Genomic DNA, 19504 nt, shown 5'->3' with positions numbered 1-19504 from the left:
ATTAAAAGCATTGGCTGGTCTTCCAGAAAACCCAGGTATGGCTATTCCCAGAACCCACATGGCAGCTTTCTACCATCAATAATTCCAGTTCTAGAGGACCCGAAACCCTCTTCTGGCCTCTTCAGTGGGCACCAGGCATGCACATGATGCACAAACATACATGCAGGCAAAGTGGTCACATAGGTAAATAATAATATAATAAAGAAAGTATTAAAGGCCGGGCTGCGGTGGTGGTGCACACCTTTAATCCCAGCACTGGGGGTTGGGGGGGCACAGGCAGGTGGATTTCTGTGAGTTCAAGGCCAGCCTGGGCTACAGAGTGAGTTCCAAGAAAGGCACAAAGCTACACAGAGAAACCCTGTCTCAAAAAAACAAAAAAACAAAAAAAAAAAAGTATTACATTAACAGCAGCAGGTTCTGACCCAGAGTCAGGTACATAGAGCACACACTGCTTATTCATTTGTAAGTGTCTGTGCGTGGATATGTGCACATCATGGTATGTGTATGGAGATCAGAAGACACCCTGTGGGAATCAGTTCTCTCTGTCTAACATGTAGTTCTTGGGAGCAAATCCAAGGTGTCAGCAAATACTTTTGTTGAGTCGCTGATCCAAATTACAAATTTTAGATGAGACTTCCACCTACTTTTGCACCACACAACTTGAAGAAGACAACCTTATCTTAAAAATTCACTTACACAATTTACTCTGATGATGCTTTTATAATGATCCTTTTAAAATATTTTATTTTATGTGAAATTACAAAGGAGTAGACTCTACACTCTAGACTCTAAATCCACATGTTGCTTTCATGGTGATATGATTATTTTGTTTCACCTTTGAAGCTCTAATTTGTTTTGGTGAAATATTAGTGGTTGAGCCCATTCACTCTTGAAATAAAAAGTTCTCTGAGATCTAGCAACAAGAACTATCAAGTACTCTAGGCTCTGTAAACTAACACCATCAAAAGGGCAGCAGAACACACCCCACTGTTCTAATTTTAGAAAATTCTTTGTAGAACTGGATGTAGTAGGTATACTAAAAGTACACACACTTAGTCCCAACAATGGGGAGGAGACAGAGGCAGGTAGATCTCTGTGAGTTTGAGGACAGCCTGGTCTAAATAGAGTTCTAGGCCAGTTAGAGACCATGGCTCAAAAAAAAATTCTTTGTAGATAATATATATAAAATCAAGTTTAAAAAATATTTATTATGTGAATTTGTTTGTTTGAATGGGCACACAGGGGTGTAGGTGCCCGAGGAGTCCAGAAGTGGGTGTTGGGTCTCTTGGAGCTGTATTATAGGGAACTGTGACCTGCCTGATGGGAGTGTTGACATCAAACTGGAGGTCTCTGAAAGAGCAGTGCCTACATTTATCCATTTATCCAGCCCTGAAAACTAAGTTTTAAAAATGTCTTCAATATGCACATGGCCAGTTCAACTATCAATGAGTCTCACTGAAAATGAAAGAAACCATTCCAACGAGCCACCCCTTCAACCTCATTGTTTGTTTAAAATGACAGAGCCTTAATTAGCCTAAGAGAGAAAAAGATATTTAAATTCATTAAGTAGAATTCATTAAATAGTTTGTACAATATCCTAACATACTTTGTTCAGGTAACTGATTAACATTTGCTCAATAAAATAGGCATCCACATTACATTAATCTTTTCTTCACTATCTGTCAGGAAAAGCCTGTATGTATCCAGTGAGCACTCATTTCCCGGGGTACTACAGACTTACTGGACTGTTTCTGGGGCAGAAAGGATCACGTTCCTGTCCCCTCTTCTCTGCCAGCTGATTTAAGTACTCTGCCATCCTCTCTTTTCGCTTTCTTTTCATCCAGATTTTAATCTCTCTTCTCTCCTTTTCAGTTCTTTGGGGGCATCTGCCAGAAGGGTGCTGAATCCTGGAAAATAAGCAAGGATCACGGGCTTTTCCACATGCTTTGCAGAAGACAAATATCCAACAATGTTGCTCTGGAAGGAGAACACTGTACCATTTTGAAGGGTACTAACTACTCATGCCCTCCATTCAGCCTTCTCTGATCTGCTCTCAGAAAGGTCAACAACAGTGGAGTATGGTGGCATCTGCCTTTAGTACCAGCATTTGGGAAGCAGAGGCAGGTGGATTTCTGTAAGGTGAAGGCCAGCCTGGTTTACATAATGAATTCAGGACAGCCAAAGCTATGAGGTAAGACCTTGTCTCGAAAGAAAGAAAAAATAAAATCTGAGAGTGCTCTTAGCAAATATGCACACTGGGGCCACATTGGGAGCTCTAGGAGTCTGAGCCATGTGCCCCACTCAACACTATGGTCTGATAACTGGTCCCCGCCCTTTACTCTTCCCTCCCAGGCATTTCTCAAAATCAAACTCTTTTTTCCATCTAAATCCCACCTTGGCATCTGCTCTTCAGAGGACTCAAAGTTAATGTGCCAGTAACTTCTATCTTAAGTCACTGTTCTGTGGAGATATCCTATTAGCCCTCTGAAATACAGATCAGATCCGGACCTGCTCAAGCTGCCTTGATAAACTCTCTTTCCTCCCTTGAGCTACCACAGCACAATGACACAACTTTGTATTATAATTTCACCATTCAAGACTAGAAATCAAATTTAAATTTAGTTCGGAACATTTAATAGACCACTGATGAGTTGTGCATAACATACTCATTAAGCTCAGGGTATAAAAGGACAATTAAAGGCAATTAAGTAAGTTGGTGTTTATTCTCTTAAAAGAGGGTTTATATATATACACACATATATCACATATATATATATATATATATATATATATATATATATATATAATATATAACACATATATACATATACATACACATATATAAAAACTCTACTGAGTAAGTCTTTGTAAGTGTCTTAGTTAGGGTTTCTATTGCTGTGAAGAGACACCATGACCACAGCAACTCTTACAAGGAAAACACTTGACTGGGGTGGCTGGCTTACAGTTGAGAGGTTCAGTCCATTGTCATCACGGTGGGGAGCATGGCAGTGAGCAGGCAGACACAGTGATGGCTACATCTTGATCAGAAGGCAACAGGAAGTGGACTGTGACACTGGGGGTAGCTTGAGCATAGGAGACCTCATAGCCCACCCCCAGAGTGACACACTTACTCCAACAAGGCCACACCTCCTAACAGTGCCATCCCTTTGGGGCTCATTTTTTTCAAACCACCCCACAGGGGCTGGAGAAATGGCTCCGAGTTTAAGAGCACATACTGTGCATGCAGAGGACCCAAGTTTGGCTTGGAGCACCCAGGCTGAGTGGCTCACAACCACCTGTAACTATAGTTCCAGGAGGACCTGAAGGCTCTGGCCTCCTTGGGCACCTGCATGCACATGTGCACATGCCCTAGCCCTGACACACATCCATACACATCACTGTAAAAATTTAAAGTCTCTTCTGTGCTCTGTTTTCTGGAACCACCTTTTTGAGTTTGATTATAATACATTACATTTTTAATAAGTTAGTAGTGGAACCTGATTGAACTAGGAAATTCAGTTAAATTCTACTTTGTGATAGTCTCTCTCTGTAGCCCAGACTGGCCTCAAACTTGACATCCTCCTGTCTCCACCTCCCTGGTATTATATGCCACCATGCCTGACAGGCTTGCCTATTTTATATAACCAAGCCTAGGTATATATATAGTTAAGGGAAACACGAATGGGACAGTCAGTCTTGATTCCATGTACAAAAGACTGAGAAGAAAATACACTTCAATGTTCCACAGAAGTGCTATTATACTTCTAAGGGTTAGCAGTTAGGATGAAGTTCCATGAGTTATCATTAATGCCTTCTGTTAGGAAACAGAACTCATTATATGTTTGCCACAGTGAGTCCAGGGGAAGCTCCCAGGACACAGAAGCACCAAGTTAACTACAACAGTGAGTATGCTGTTAGAGAAGATGTAGAGTGATGCACACATATCATATAAGCATCTATTCTAAGCTTCAAATCTGGCATATTCTAAATATTCTTGCACCTCCATTATTTTAAGTGGATTAGATTCTTCCGAGCCTGGATGTAATTCAATGGTAGAGTGTGTACTTCGTACCAGCAAGGCCCTGACATCTTGTCTCAGACACACACAAGGTCCCATGCCAAGCATGCACATACTTTCAGTGATTACCTGGATATGTTTCTAGCTTGCTTTTCTGTTAAGCCAAGCTCTTTACTGGAAACTCCACTCTTAGTTAGGAGATCACCAATGATGTCAGCAATATCAGTCAATCCAGTCACCTGGAACTGATCTTCCGAAACACTTGCAAATAAAATGTCAGGAATATAAGTTTGTATCTACGACTTAATCACATTAAGAAATGAGTAACACTTTTTTTTTTAAAGATTTATTTATTTATTATACATACAGTGTTCTGTCTACATGCCAGAAGAGGGCACCAGATCTCTTATGAGATGGTTGTGAGCCACCATGTGGTTGCTGGGGATTGAACTCGGGACCTTTGGAAGAACAGCCAGTGCTCTTAACCTCTGAGCCATCTCTCCAGCCCAAGTAACACTTTTTTTTAGAACATAAATGAGACACCTAGTCTTCTATTTCTAAATTCTGGGATCACTCAGCAGAAAAGGCTAGTTATCAATGACATCATAGATGCTCTCAGAAAATGAGCTCTAAGCCCAGGCAAACAAATTTTTAACAGTTCATCTGAAATAGTCCCAGACTTTATGAAAGCAGCAAAATGGGATGGAGAGATGGGTCAGTGGTTAAGGGTGCTCACTGCTCCAAATATCAAGTGGCTCACAGTAACAACAGCAGTTCCCAGGGATCCAATGCCTCTGCCTCAGTGGGTATTTGCACATACCCACAGACATATATCAAAACAAAATGGGTTGGAAAGATGCCTCAGCAGTTAAGAGCACTGGCTGCTTTTCTAGAGGACCTGGGTTCAAGTCCCAGCATTCACACAGTGGCTCACAACTATCTATAACTCCAATTTCACAGATCTGATGCCTTCTTTGGGCACCTGGCACACAAATGGTACATAGATACACGTGCAGGCAAAACACTTATAATTTAATTTTTTTTAAGTAGTAAAACTCCAACATACCCTTACTTGGCTTTCTCAAATGTGATCTGACAAAAATCTTCATCTTATATCAAAATTGGGGAACTGACCTCTTTCTAACTAATTTATAGACTATTTCACATTTCCCTAGTGTCCATTTTCTGCCCAGAATCCACTTGTATACTAAGTTGTCTGTTTTCTCTGATCTAAAACAGTTTCTATCTTGGTATTTTTCATGACCTTGAGGCTTTTGAGAAATCTTAGCTGGTCAGTTTATAAAATATTGTTTGGCATGCCTCCATTCTGCTCATGGTCAAAATCATGCCGTGTTTTGGCAAGAATGTCACAATAGAAATGCTATGCTCATATAGAGGCACATGGTATGGCTATGTTTCACTACAAGGAGCTATAGCTCTTAACTGCTATAGCTTAACACAAAATGTAAGAGAGTGAAGCCAATACAGTCTATTACGTTCTAATGACATAATTCTAAAACACCATATTATACACACACACACACACACACACACACACACACACACACACACACACACAATGTAACACTCCCCAGTTTCCTAAAATACTCATTGGCAATGGAAATTTGTAAGATTTCTTTAAACTAAAAAAGTGTAATATAGCCAGGCAGTGCTGGCACACGCCTTTAATCCCAGCACTAGAAAGGCAGAGGTATGTAGAACTCTGTAAAGTCAAGACCAGCCTGGTCTGCAGAGTGAGTTCCAGAACAGCCAAGGCTACACAGAAAACTTCTGTCTTGAAAAAAAAGTGTAATATATAAGTTCACATTCATAGAAGCAGTAAAATTTCCATAACACATATTAACACACAAATTTAAAATCATGAACTCTTAAAAGATTTACCTTTCAAATAATTCATTGCTGATATTCATACCTTAAAAAAACAAACATTGTTAATGAAAAAATTTAGTTCAATGATCAGAATATATTGCATGAAAAACTGTCAATAAAAAATATTTCAAAAATTTTAGGTCAGTATTTTTGTGTGTGTTCCTATGTGTGTACATGTGTAGAGGTTGACATCAAGTGCCTTCTATTACTCCCCACCTTGCTTTCTGAGACAAGGTCTCACACTGAAGCTGGCTGATTGGACTACAGAGAAGAAGCAAGCCCCAGAGACGCTCTCGTCTATGTCTCCAGTGGATGGCACAGCGCCAAACTAGCATACCTGTACAGCAAGCCCTACACCAGCTGAGCCATTGCCCCAGCCCTATGGTCAATTCCTTTTTATTTTTTATTTTGGGTTTTTGAGACAGGGTTTCTTTGTGTAACAGCCATAGTTGTCCTGGATCTCACTCTACAGACCAGGCTGGCCTCGAACTCACAGAGATCCGCCTGCCTCTGCCTCATGAGTGCTGGGATTAAAGGTGTGCACCCAGCCGGTCAATTCTCTTTAAACTTCCATTATCAATCAGAGATTTAGAAATGCCTGCATGCATGTTTGTGTGAGGGTTCCAAATCCCCTGGAACTGGAGTTACAGTTGTGAGCTCCCATGTGGGTGCTGGGAATTGAACCCAGGTCCTCTGGAAGAACAGCCAGTGCTTTTAACTGCTCAGCCATATCTCTCCAGCCCCATAAAGAACACTTTAAAGTTGTTACTCTAATCCCATTTTTGGAACTCTTCCTTTGGGATGCCTTCAGAGGTAATTCAGCCAAGTTAGTCAGTATGTGAGTCACAATGTGAAACAGTCACACTCTGCTTGGCATCTTCCTGCACAAGCAGGGTTTCTGGGAAGCCTATGGCTGTTTCCAGAGCTGAGGACGGAACCCAGGGCTACCACTGAGCTAAATCCCCAACCCCAATAACCTCAGTCAATCAATTATTTGCCAGTAACATTTTTTTGTTTGTTTATTTTTGTTTTTCAAAACAGAGTTTCTCTCTGTAGCTTGTGCCTTTCCTGGTTCTCGCTCTGTAGACCAGGCTGGCCTTGAACTCACAAAGATCCGCCTGCCTCTGCCTCCCAAGTGCTGGGATTACAGGTGTGTGCCACCAACGCCCTGCTGCCAGTAACATTTTTTAAAAGAAATGGAAGTTGTAGAGGAGAAAACTCCAAGCTATTCTGATTACAAAAGTGAGGTAATGGCACTGTACCTTTCCAAGAAGCCAGCCTGGAAGGAGATTCCTACTTATAGCATCAAAATTCTTATTTAAAAAAATAGAATTTCTTTTCAATCATACAAATCATACATTAAATACTAGAGGAAAACATTTCATTTTATCCATGTTAACTGGGTTACACAAGAAATGCGCCTATCGTTCACATGACTAAATGTCCCTTCAGGACTCAAGAACAGTAATAACAACGCGTCTCCAAATGAAATCAAACAGCCACACAAATCCTTTCTAAACCTCAGTCTCAACTCTAGAATAAGAACAATGAAGTTCTACCTCAGTCAACCTTAAAAATGGCCAGAGTGAGTTCCAAGAAAGGCACAAAAAATGGCCCATGCATGAAATACAGCAATGTACACGGCAGAGGCTCAACAGAGAACCAATAGTATGTTACAGATTAAAATGTAAAATTCTAATAATTAGCATTGTGAATTATTATCAAATATAATTCTAATTACTATAGATTAATGCTAAAATGTTATAGAGCTGTAATACGTGCTTGAAGGCTATTACTTCACACACCTTCACAGCTGTACCCTCCCAGGTATCAGTAACACTAATCCACACAAGAGCATGTGAACTTAAGGAGTGAGGAGCAGTACCAGGAGAAGTGATACTCCAGTCCACGGAAGAGCAGACGGCTGACCCCGCAGAAGGGCATACGTAGGTTTTCTGGCTAGGATGATTTTCTGTTACTGAAAAGTCTGTCTCTGAAGTTTTCTCTGTATCGTTTTGATCTTCCACATCCTCACGAGTCTGGAAAGACACTAATCCAAGGCATACATACAATTAAGAGAAAACACGGAGGGAAAGTGTAGCAACAGCTTCCACGTGACACACTCACATGAGATGCCCACAGTCCATTCCACATGACACACTCACATGAGATGCCCATAGTCATTCCACATGACACACTCACATGAGATGCCCACAGTCCATTCCACATGACACACACACATGAGATGCCCAGTCATTCCACGTGACACACTCACATGAGATGCCCACAGTCATTCCACATGACACACTCACATGAGATGCCTACAGTCCATTCCACATGACACACTCACATGAGATGCCCACAGTCCATTCTGAAAGCTTTCTATAGTACAGTGAAAGAAAAGACAGGAAACCATAACAGGAACAGTCAGATTTGAAAACAGTTTTAGATATTGAAAATAGTCCTCAAAACTAGAATAAAAGTGAGTAAGTAGATGCAACAAGAAATGACAGGAAGCAGGTTTTAGAAGACAGATTTAAAGGAATACTAGTGAATACACCCCTAGTGAATACACCCCTAGTGAATACACCCCTAGTGAATACACCCCTAGTGAATACACCCCTAGTGAATACACCCCTAGTGAATACACCCCTAGTGAATACACCCCTGAGCCCTAAAGATGAAGAAATCATGAAACATTACACACACACACACACACACACACATACAACCAGGACTGGAGAGATGGTGCAGCAGATAATATTTTTGCTGCCAAACCTGACCACCTTAGTCTGACCTACAGGACTTACAAAGGAGGAGGAGAGAACCAGCTCTCTCAAGTTGTCCTGTGACTTACAGGCATGCACCCCACCCCCTACCCCAAAGCAAATAAACAAACGTGTAAGTTATTTTTGGTTGTGAACCTAGCCTTTAACGGCTGAGCCATCTCTCCAGCCCCAAAAGTGTAAGTTTAAAATATTAAATTAACAAAGTCCAAACAAACTTAAGAGGCATTTTTAGAACAGAGGGAGAAAAAAGGGTGATGGACCCAACTCAAACTTCCCAACGTTAACCCTTTGAACTGGAGAATCAATCTACTTAGTGTAAGATAGAAATTCACACCTAGACATTGTATCAAAAAAGAAAAATGAGTAAAAAGTAAATTTTAAAGCAACCAGAGGGCTGGAGAGATGGCTCAGAGGTTAAGAGCACTGGCTGTTCTTCCAGAGGTCCTGAGTTCGATTCCCAGCAACCACATGGTGGCTCACAACCATCTACAATAAGAGATCTGGTGCCCTCTTCTGGCCTGCAGACTAAACACTCACTGTATACATAATAAATAAATAAATCTTTAAAAAAAGAAAAAAAATTTTAAAAAAGTCACGTTTATAAAAAAAAAAAAAGCAACCAGAGCTATTAAGATGGCAATTAGACTAACGGCACATAGGCAGTGTACGCTCAACAAACACTGGGATAATGCCTCTCAGATGACAAGGGAAACACTAGAATTAGAGAACGCCTGAGAGTTCTGCAGTCAGCTATACACCATGACCTAAACATCACAGTAACGCTAAGCTGTTTTCAAAGACAAGGGTAATGTATCACTCACAGACTTGGAAAGAACTAATAATGGAGAGAGTGGGGGGTGGAAACTGAAGAAACAGATACAGGATGCACACATGTGGTACATACATGTACATGTAGGAACATACCCATATAACATAACATAAAAATAAAAAATAAAGGATTGGGGATGGGATGGGAGCAATGGCTTGGGCTCACACTAAACGAAGTATTTCCAGTGCTTCTTTGAAGCCAGGCCTCAATACCAGCCCAGGTAACCAACACAAACCTTCTTCAGAAATGCCAGTGGCTTTTGAAGCTAACGGTTTTTCAACTGCAGGGCCAGCAGACAATTCGACGTGATCCACAAGTCCAGTCTATAGAAGAGAACAAACACAGCAAAACCGCTGCTGTAAACGTCATATCTTTTGATAATGTCCAAATATCATAATTTTATGTATATCACAAGCGTTTAAAATACTACAACAAAATGAGAGAAACAGGATAAAATCTACTACTGATTTACTAATTGTCAGGGATCGTGAAGAGGAAGTTTGTACTATCTGCAGCAAGGGTTAGGAATGACTTCACATGGTCTGGCATGGGGGAGAAAGTTAGCTTCCATCATGGCAGTCTCCTGCATCCAGAGGAGGAACACGGCCCCGAGCGATTTCCACAGTGACAGGTCATAAATTTCAACTCAAGCTCTTAAGCTTCCAAGTTAGTACTTGTTCACGGTGTCCTGAAAGTCCTCTGTCTCTCTAGGTCTGCAAACTGGTTTGTTAAACTTGGCAAATCAAAGTGTTGTAAACTAGAGATGTAATACATGTGGGGAATGAGGAACAGAAGATGACACTATGGATATTTGAAAAAGTCCTAGGGAAACATTTTGTAAGCTTACTTAAGAATATATATATGTAAAACATGTGTGTGCATATACACATATATGTGTCTGGATTTAAATATGCTTTTACTACTAGTTCAGAAGACAATTTCAAAAGAGGGTCTTTGAAGAAAAGGCCATCAAGGACTTCCAATGCTCAAGATTCATTTGGCCATATCCAAGCTGTAGTTAAAAAAAAACCAAAACCATAAAATGACTACCACATAAACTGGGAGGTGGTGATGCACGCATTTAATCCCAGCACGCAGGAGGCAGAGGCATGCAGATCTCTGAGTTCAATGCCAGTCCTGTCTACAACACAAGTTCCAGGACAACCAGGACTATGCAAGAAACCCTGTCTTGAAAAACAAAACAACAAGAGAAAAAAGAAAAGAAAAATCTTTGGGAGGAGAATGAAATGAACACAGTGTTTTCAACTCACATTCTGGTTAGTAGCTCACACCTTTCTTTCCCTGCAGGGAGCATGGGCTCCCTACTTATAAGCTCGGCAGCCGGTCACCGCTGGGGGTGATCTGAGCGTCCTTTGACAAGGTTAGGGAAACAATGACTGATTGTTATTACTTGGGTTGTGCTATGGGCACCTAGTGAGATGGGAAGACAGAGATTTACCTGGAGCCAGGAGCTCACTGGGAGAGCATTTGCCTAGTTTGTGAAGGACGCCAGAACCACAGAAGAGGGAAAAACAAGGAATTACCAAGCTTGGTGCTTCTTCTCAACCTTCCTAATGCTGACACCTTTAATACAGTTCTTCGTGCTGTGCTGTCCCCAACCATAACATGATTTTCATTGCTACTTCCTAACTGTAATTTTGCTACTGTTATGAATCATAATGTAAATAACTGTGTTTTCCAATGGTCTCAGGAGAACTCTGTGAAAGGGTCGTTTGATCCTGAAAGGTCACGACCCACAGGTTGAGAAATGCTAATGTAGCCTGTCAAAAAGCCAAGTTTTAAAAAATTCTAGCTTAAATTCCCCCATTATTTAATAAAGTCAAATATCTAAAATTATATATTAACCATACTATATATTCAATGACTTGCAGCCATCACCACAGGCTGCACACATATGTACACACACACACACACACACACACACACACACACACACACACACACCCCAAAGCACTAGAAAATAAGAATAGATACCTTTTCCCAGTGTAGATTCAGCACTTCTGGTGCAGGGAAGTCCTGCTCTATGTTCTCTGCAATGGTCTGCACGGTTAGCAGCTGTTCATCCATCTCCTGCAGTTTGGCAGTAAGACGTTCTAACTTTCCAGCAGCAGGCCTCGGAGTGGGGCGAGCAGCAGAGACATCCTGAAGCAGGGTCCAAAGCAGAGATTGTTCTCCAGAGTCCAATTTTGTGCTCTGTTCCTTGACCTGGAAGTTTGGTTCTAGCAGATCTAAACATTAACCAGAGAAAAATCAGCATTGATTTTACTTAAGGGAAAAGTAAATAAGGACAATTTCATTTTAAGCCAATATGCCATTAGTTTCCAAATCTATTAGTTAAGAAACTTACAAATTCATTTCAGTTTCTAGACTGCTGAAATTCATCTCTGTTGTAAATTAAATCTGAACAATGTAGTACACAAAGCTCTACACACATAGCAATTTGAATGTCACCTTTATCCCTTCTTACAAACTGCTACTGCAAATCAAAAAGCAACTTCACTACACAGTAAAAGCTAGATTCAGTGTTGCCTACTATGGACTCCAAGCAGAAAACATCGGAAGACCAACACATTGCTTCTCTCCTAGCTGGCTGCCTCTTTCCTGGTCCCCAGCTCAGGGAACAGCTCTACTATTCACCATGTTTCCCAAGCCAGAGGCCTGAGAGTAAGCAAAGGTTGCTATCCTTCATATTCCAAAGTAACATCAAGTACTGGTGATTCAGCCTCCTCCATGTCTCCATTCCCATCTGCGTCATTGGTGTTTCAGAATACAGACCTCAAATAAAACCCGACTTCTCTCCTGTGTAGTCTATCATCCACAATGCCTAATAGGATGAATTAGAAACACAAATTTGATAGTTACTTTTTTCCCCAAAACCTCTCCGTGTGCCTCTAATGCCTTCACCTTAAAGGCCTAAATGTCTCGGTATGTCTAACAACGGCAGTCTTCCCTCCACCTCCAAAACTTCAGCTCTTGCTACTGCCTTCAACAAATCTGAACTTCCCAAACCCAGTAGGTGCCACAAAACTGCACTGCTGTGGCCATTCTGTCTGAGTGTACGTTCTCCCCTTGCTGAGGAGCCATCCTTTTCTAGACTATGACTATACATCACTCTCACTGGTTAACAAAAAGCTGACAACAGGCCAGTAGCTGGGCAGGAAGCTAGGCGGGAAAGCCAAGCTGAGGATGATGGGAAGAGGGAGGGCAGAGTCAGGAGAGATGCCAGACAACTACCCAAGGAAGCAGGCCATGCTAGAGGACAAGTAAAGTCACGAGTTACATAGTGATACATAGATGAACAGGAATGGGTTAATTTAAGCTGTAAGAGCTAGTTAGTAAAGAGCCTGAACTATCGGCCAACTATTTATAATTCATATTCAGCTTCTGAGTTGGTTATTTGGGCCTTGGTGGTGGGGACAGGAAACTCCCGTTTACACCCCCTTTAACAATCACTGTTGGTATTATTGCTCCTTAAAACGGCCTGTCCTCTCCAGAAGATTAGATGCTGTGTTGCTCAGTCATCATCACAGGACGTAGTCTAATAATCCCTTTTACTCATCTGTCTTCCCTTCTCCACAGTCACTGCCCATAGGCTGACAACCTGCAATTACTTTTCCACTCCTAGTATGGGTCCCTAAATGGTTACAGAATGAGAAATCCACCAAAAACAGATGATTCTGCCCTCTGTACTTAGCTCACAGAAGTTTTATGGAGGTCAAGTTATGCAAGGAAGTGCTCTGAAACATGAGTTGTTTGATAGTTTCTGGTCCTGGTGAGCCTTCCCAGGAGAAGATGGTGTCCGTGTTGATATTGTCTCACACCCGTTTAAGCTTAGCTCATATTTATTATCTGACTATTGATACTGTTTCTCAGCAGCCTGAAGTGACATAAATAAGCAGGCTGCCTTTGATGAACACACCTTGTCCATATGCTGTATGGCAGCCTTAAATTCTTGGTATAAGATTCATCGATCAGGAATAAGAATTGAGCCATTTACTCAAAAGAACCCTTTACTGACTTTCTGCAAAGATGGACTAAAGCTGTAAATAGAGTGGTATCAGACCAAGAAGCTAGACAAGTACTAGCTCAATCTTAGGCTTTTGAAAAATGCTAATTTAGAATGCAAAATGATAATTGTGCCTTTAAAGGTCAGATCAGTACCCATAGAAGAATGAATCCAACACACAGTCAATATTGACTCATAACTATAGTGATAAGGCTTGGGTAGGAGAGGTGATTCCCAAAGGCCTGAAGAGACATCTAAGTGCCTACATTTAATTGTGGTAAACCAGGCCATAAGAAGGAACTGTATAGGGCACTCCTAGAAACAATGTTTTTTCTAGGAATAACCCAAACAGAAGCCCCTAACCTTCTGGACTATGTAGAAGATGTGACAAAAGCCAACATTGGACCAATGAATGCAGGTCAAACAAGAGACAAGTAAGGTGACCCTTTACCATTGGGAAATGCCTTGGAGGGCCTCTCGTAGGCCCCCCAAGTCAAACATGGTCCATTCATTACCAGTCACTGTGGAGTAAATGCCTCCACAGAACAGTTAGAGGGTCCAATGTCTAATGTATAAAGCCATACTGTTCTGGATGATAGAATAGCTTTGAAAGATGAATAAAAAATTCCAAGAAAGGCCAGGCGGTGGTGGCACACGCCTTTAATCCCAGCACTTGGGAGGCAGGCAGGCGGATCTTTGTGAGTTCGAGGTCAGCCTGGTCTATAAAGTGAGTTCCAGGAAAGGTGCAAAGCTACACAGAGAAACCCTGTCTCAAAAAACAAACAAACAAACAAACAAACAAAAAAAAAACCAAACAAAAAAAAAAAAAACCAAGAAAAAACATAAAATGAATACTTTGGCATACTTCCATAAGTGACCAAAGATAAGGGTACTAATAAACAACATTACAATTGAAGGTTTATTGGACACAGGAGTGGATGTGACAATAATTACACCAGAATCATGGCATCTGAATTGGCCTCTTCAGGAGGTAGATTCTCAGATCCTAGAGATTGGAATCCTATCTCAAGTAAAACAAAGCACAAAATGTGTTGAATGCATAGGGCCAGAAGGACAAAGGGGAAGGTTGAGGACATATGTGGCTAATGTAGCTGTGAATCTATGGGGTTGTGATCTGTTACAGCAATGGAGTACCCAGATTAACATTCCTCCAATCTCAGAAACAAACCATAAAACAATTCATGTTTCCCGAAATAATATTATAAGACACTATATACAGACCATTCAGGCTGTACAAAAACAGAACACAACAGCTGTTGAACTATCAGAAGTACCAATAGCCCTGCCCTTAAAATGTTTTACTTACAAACCTGCCTGGGTTGGACAGTGGCCTATGACATCAGAGAAACTACGGGCCTTAGAACAGCTGGTCCAGGAGCTAAATGCTCAACATATTGAAGAATCAACCAGCCTATGGAATTCTCCCGTATTTGTTATTAAAAAGAAATCTGGAAAATAGAAAATGCTGACAGATCTGAGAGCCATAAATAAAGTGATTCAGCCGATGGGCTCTCTACAGCCTGCAATGCTTTTAATCGCCCTCAGGAAAGACCTGATGCACATAGATTTAAAGGAGAAAATACAGTAGAAACCCAGAATGGCCTTGCCATGTAAGGGAAGGGACAGATTGTGTTTTCGAATATATATGCTTAAACATATACACACAGACATGAACAATTAATTTAAAAAGAGGTCATAAATTTGAAAGAAAGCAAAGAAGGTATATGGGAGTATTTGGAAGGAGAAAAAGGGACAGGAAGAAAAATTATATAATCATCATCTCAAAAATAAAACAAATAAACAAAAATCCTGAGTTACTAGTTGGCTACCATGTCCATGTATTTATTATGTGCTATTACAGAATTTCCTACACACACATTTTATCATTTGTGTGTGTGTGTGTGTGTGTGTGTGTGTGTGTGTGTGTGTGTATGTGATGGGTAGGGCAGAGAGAGTGTGTGCCACCATATGTGTGTGGAGGTCAGAGGATAATTTTAGGGAGCCGGTTCTCTCTGCCTATCATGGGATCTGGGATTGAACTTGGGTTATCAGGCTTAAGAGCAAAAGTGCTTTTACTGGCCCTGAATTTTCCTTCTTTTCAAAGATGAGAGAGAATTCCTTTTAAACATCGCAATACTACAGGACTCTGAGGCAATGTTTGTTTTCAGCCTTATTAGCTGGGGAAAAACATGCACAAGTAGACCTGACGTCTTCCTGGGCTTGGAGCCATGGCTGTACTTCACTTATATCCCTCACCCATCTCTTTTTCAAGTGCTTTTGGAATGGTCAAGTAGCAATACTTCTTCCTTACAAAACAGGAATCTAGGGAGGGCAGGCCATGCAGTACATCCTGGCTATTTACCTCTTTCCTGTTGCCTGTCTGGTGGCATCACTGAGGGAATCCCAGGCTCCTTCACTTCCATAACACTTGCTCTACAGCTTTTTTCATCCAGACAGGATTGAGTCATTTTTGCAGGCTCAGAAATTAAACCCAGAGTAGAACTTGCAGATTCTATCAAGAACATAAAAGACATATAAACACTGATTGTAAATGTCCAAGCCAGGCAACTGAGAGGTTAACAGAACATTTCTAAATGTCAACATAAGCATGTATCTAGGACATTGTGGGTAAGGATAACAGTGCTAAATACATCTTAGTGTGTTTAATTTGTTTCAATGGGGGAAAAATATTACCTTGACCCTCAAAAGTATGAGGGGGAACAGCATTAACAACTGAAGCTGCCATACAGTGCAACTCTGCAGACGACGGGACTTCTGGGGTATGGCTCTGTGGCTTGATAACATTATTATCTGAAGGCTCTTCATTAGCAGGTAACTCCAACAGATCATCCGCTTCAATGTCAATCACATCTATGTAAATGTGTCTAGCCTGAGTTAAACACATAGTAATCATTTTTTAAATTTTAGATGACTACAAAAGGGGTGGTGTGTTAATTCATTATCCTTATTACCATCAAGCAAGCATCTGCATGCCTAACTTGGAGAAAGCAGTGATATGTCAGAGCTTTCTAGTTTACAGCGCTATAGGGCATAATACTTAAGTAACTTGTGTCCTTTCTTACAAAGCCATGCACGTTTTTCATCCATAAAATGGGGTACTGTATGGATGACCATAAGTTTGACACAGGTTATTATTAAAATTCAATGGACAAACCAAGGCTATTACCAAATGAGGTGGGGAAGGAGACAAAGATTTCTCTGATATTCCAGTGGGAAGTTTGACATTTAGATATATATCTGGAATCAGGAGCTGAGGGACATTCAAAGGTTCATGGCCTGGAAATTAAGAAAATCAGAAATGTTAAGCATGTCTGTAATCATTAATTTTCTAAGAACAAGTCTGTAACAAAACAATATAGAATGTGTATAGAAGCTTCCTAGGTATAAATATATTAAATAAAATTAAACCAATTCTAGTCTAAGGGTGATTTTTCTATAAGGAAATTTATAATCAAAGACAAAAGACTACCATTATTAATAACATACATGGACAATAAGGTATCTAAATTTATAAAAAATATTATAATTTCCTATTTCTATTTTAAATATATTAAATTATTTTACTTAAGAAAAACAAACATACTAGCTACATTTTAAAAACTTTCAATAGTTAATTAAGTTTCACTGGGATATAATTCATACTCTTAATAATGGATTTAGGATAACCACAGGGCTCACTGCTAACTTCTACAGCTTAAAATGTTGGGGGCTGGAGAGAAGGTTCAGCAGTTAGCCCTGGCTGTTCTTCCAGAGGATTCAATCCCCAGCACCCACATTGCAGTTCACAACCGTCTGTAACTCCATTTCCAGGGGATCTGACAGCCTCACACAGACATACATGAAGACAAAACACCAATGCCCATAAAATAGGAATAAATAAATCATTTCTTAAAGATAAAAATAAATAAATAAGATGTTTGGACATCTGAATTTCACCAGTTACTTGCCTTTTATTCAATAGTAAATAAAAAGGCTTTCCACTATAGAGCTAAGCAGACAGCGAAACTCTGCTTTTGTTCTAGGACTCAAATCTACTTTTCTAGCACTTTGTTGTTGTTTTTTTTTTTAAAGATTTATTTATTTATTTATTATGTATACAGCGTTCTGTGTGCATGTACACCCGCAGATCAGAAGAGGGCAGCAGACCTTATTACAGATGGTTGTGAGCCACCATGTGGTTGCTGGGAATTGAACTCAGGACCTCTGGAAGAAGAAAGCAGTGCTCTTAACCTTTGAGCCATCGCTCCAGCCCTAGCACTTTGTTTTTAATAAAATACTACTTTAAAATTCATATGTAAAATACAATTCATGTCATATTGACTTTACTGAAAAACTGCTAATGAAGCATGAACTTAAATCACAGGTTAACTTTAAAATCTGAGAAAAAATAAAAACGTTTATGTTGTCATCCTATCTCTATAAGCCACTTGCTTGGTTAAATTGTTTTCTAAGGGAGAAAGTGACTGGCTTTCACATTATGCTGACATAACTTTAATAAGTCAAACTTAATCTCAGAAAACAAAGAATTCACACCTGAGGTCGCAGAAATGACTTGTTGATTTTTACCACTTTCAGAATCAACTTCTTGGGAAGTACCTTCCTTATCTTGGCGTAAATTCGGATATATGAGGGAAAAAGAAAAAATAGAAAAATTATTTCACAAACACACGGAAATTAAATATATAAATACAAATAATTAGTGTATGTAAAAGGTGGTGGGAAAATAGATTGCCAGCTTAATTTAATTTTTAAATATGACTGTAGATTTTACTTTATTTTATTTAACTTTGAGACATGGTCTTACTACATAGCCCTAGCTGACCTGGAACTTATTATAGTGATCAGGCTGGCCTCAAATTCAGAGATCCCTTGCCTCTACCTCCTGAGCTCTGGGTTTAAAAGCATGAACTACCAAGCCAGCTAAGATCCTAATCCTTAAAAAAGCAAAGAAAGGTCAGGAGTGGTGGTGCATGCCTTTAATTACAGCACTCGGGAGGCAGAGGCAGGAGGATCTCTGTTAGTACAAGGTCATCTAGATCTACATAGCCGGTTATGGGCCAGCCATGGCCACATAATGAGATCCTGGCTCAACACCCCTCAACTCAAAGAGAAGAACAGAGAAGAAAGAAAACAACTCTAAAAACTGTCTAACACATCAATGCACTCAACAATCAGAAGCTGGTTAAATATTTTATGGTGCAACCACCAAAGGAATATGCTCACAGAATACTCTTGGCAATAGAAGGGAATGTTTAATGTAAGTAGAAATCAAAGAAAATGAAGCGGACACAAACCCAATGCCTTCCTGAAAATAGGCTGGTTGGTCATTTTCAGATATGAGGTGACTACAACATTATTTTATGACAAAAAAAAAGGTGTTCCATGCCATCCAATTTTCTCAGACTTAAACAAGTAACAACATATTAAGGATTATTACATAATATCAAGTATTTTAAACACCACTTAATTATCATTTATTAGTATGCATGAACTATACAATAATATGGAATATACATATGCATCACCTTCAACACTGCTGCAAACATACTGTGATGTCAATACAGTATAAAGAAATTGCATGTAAGAAGATACATTATGAGAGTGTCTAAAGGTAACAGGAAACAACCAACATTGGGACATGACAGTTAAATTCTCATGGAAAAGTGAGAAATATGGGAATACCCAGGGCCCACGAGTTCAGATAGTCTGAAAGGACACTTTTACTATGCTCTGTACCTGGTTTTGTGAATGTATAATTTCATACTTGTCACTGCTTGCTTGCTATACCAATGAGTCCCTAAGCATTTAGAAGAAGACAAAATTGGAGGAGAATCCTGGGACAGTCCCGTACACTTCTGCTCATGGACAGTCACTCACCCCCTCAGACTAACCACAATCTGGTCTTCTTC

At 40.1% G+C, this 19504-nt stretch overlaps 1 protein-coding gene across 1 annotated transcript in view; it reads right to left on the bottom strand.

Annotated features, from left to right (window-relative positions):
- Window positions 1-19504, bottom strand: part of Cplane1 (ciliogenesis and planar polarity effector 1) — a 96661-nt gene that overhangs the window by 9390 nt on the left and 67767 nt on the right. The window contains 10 exon segments of the mRNA XM_036207494.1: window positions 1742-1907; window positions 4148-4279; window positions 5921-5951; window positions 7794-7958; window positions 9762-9849; window positions 11522-11775; window positions 15937-16086; window positions 16269-16464; window positions 16762-16871; window positions 18129-18200. Of these exon segments, the coding sequence (XP_036063387.1) occupies window positions 1742-1907; window positions 4148-4279; window positions 5921-5951; window positions 7794-7958; window positions 9762-9849; window positions 11522-11775; window positions 15937-16086; window positions 16269-16464; window positions 16762-16871; window positions 18129-18200 (1364 nt within the window).

This window comes from Onychomys torridus, chromosome 15, assembly GCF_903995425.1.
Source record: "Onychomys torridus chromosome 15, mOncTor1.1, whole genome shotgun sequence".
Lineage (NCBI taxonomy): Eukaryota > Metazoa > Chordata > Mammalia > Rodentia > Cricetidae > Onychomys > Onychomys torridus.
Note: the sequence above shows the minus strand (reverse complement) of the source record. Positions and strands in the feature narration are given on the sequence as shown.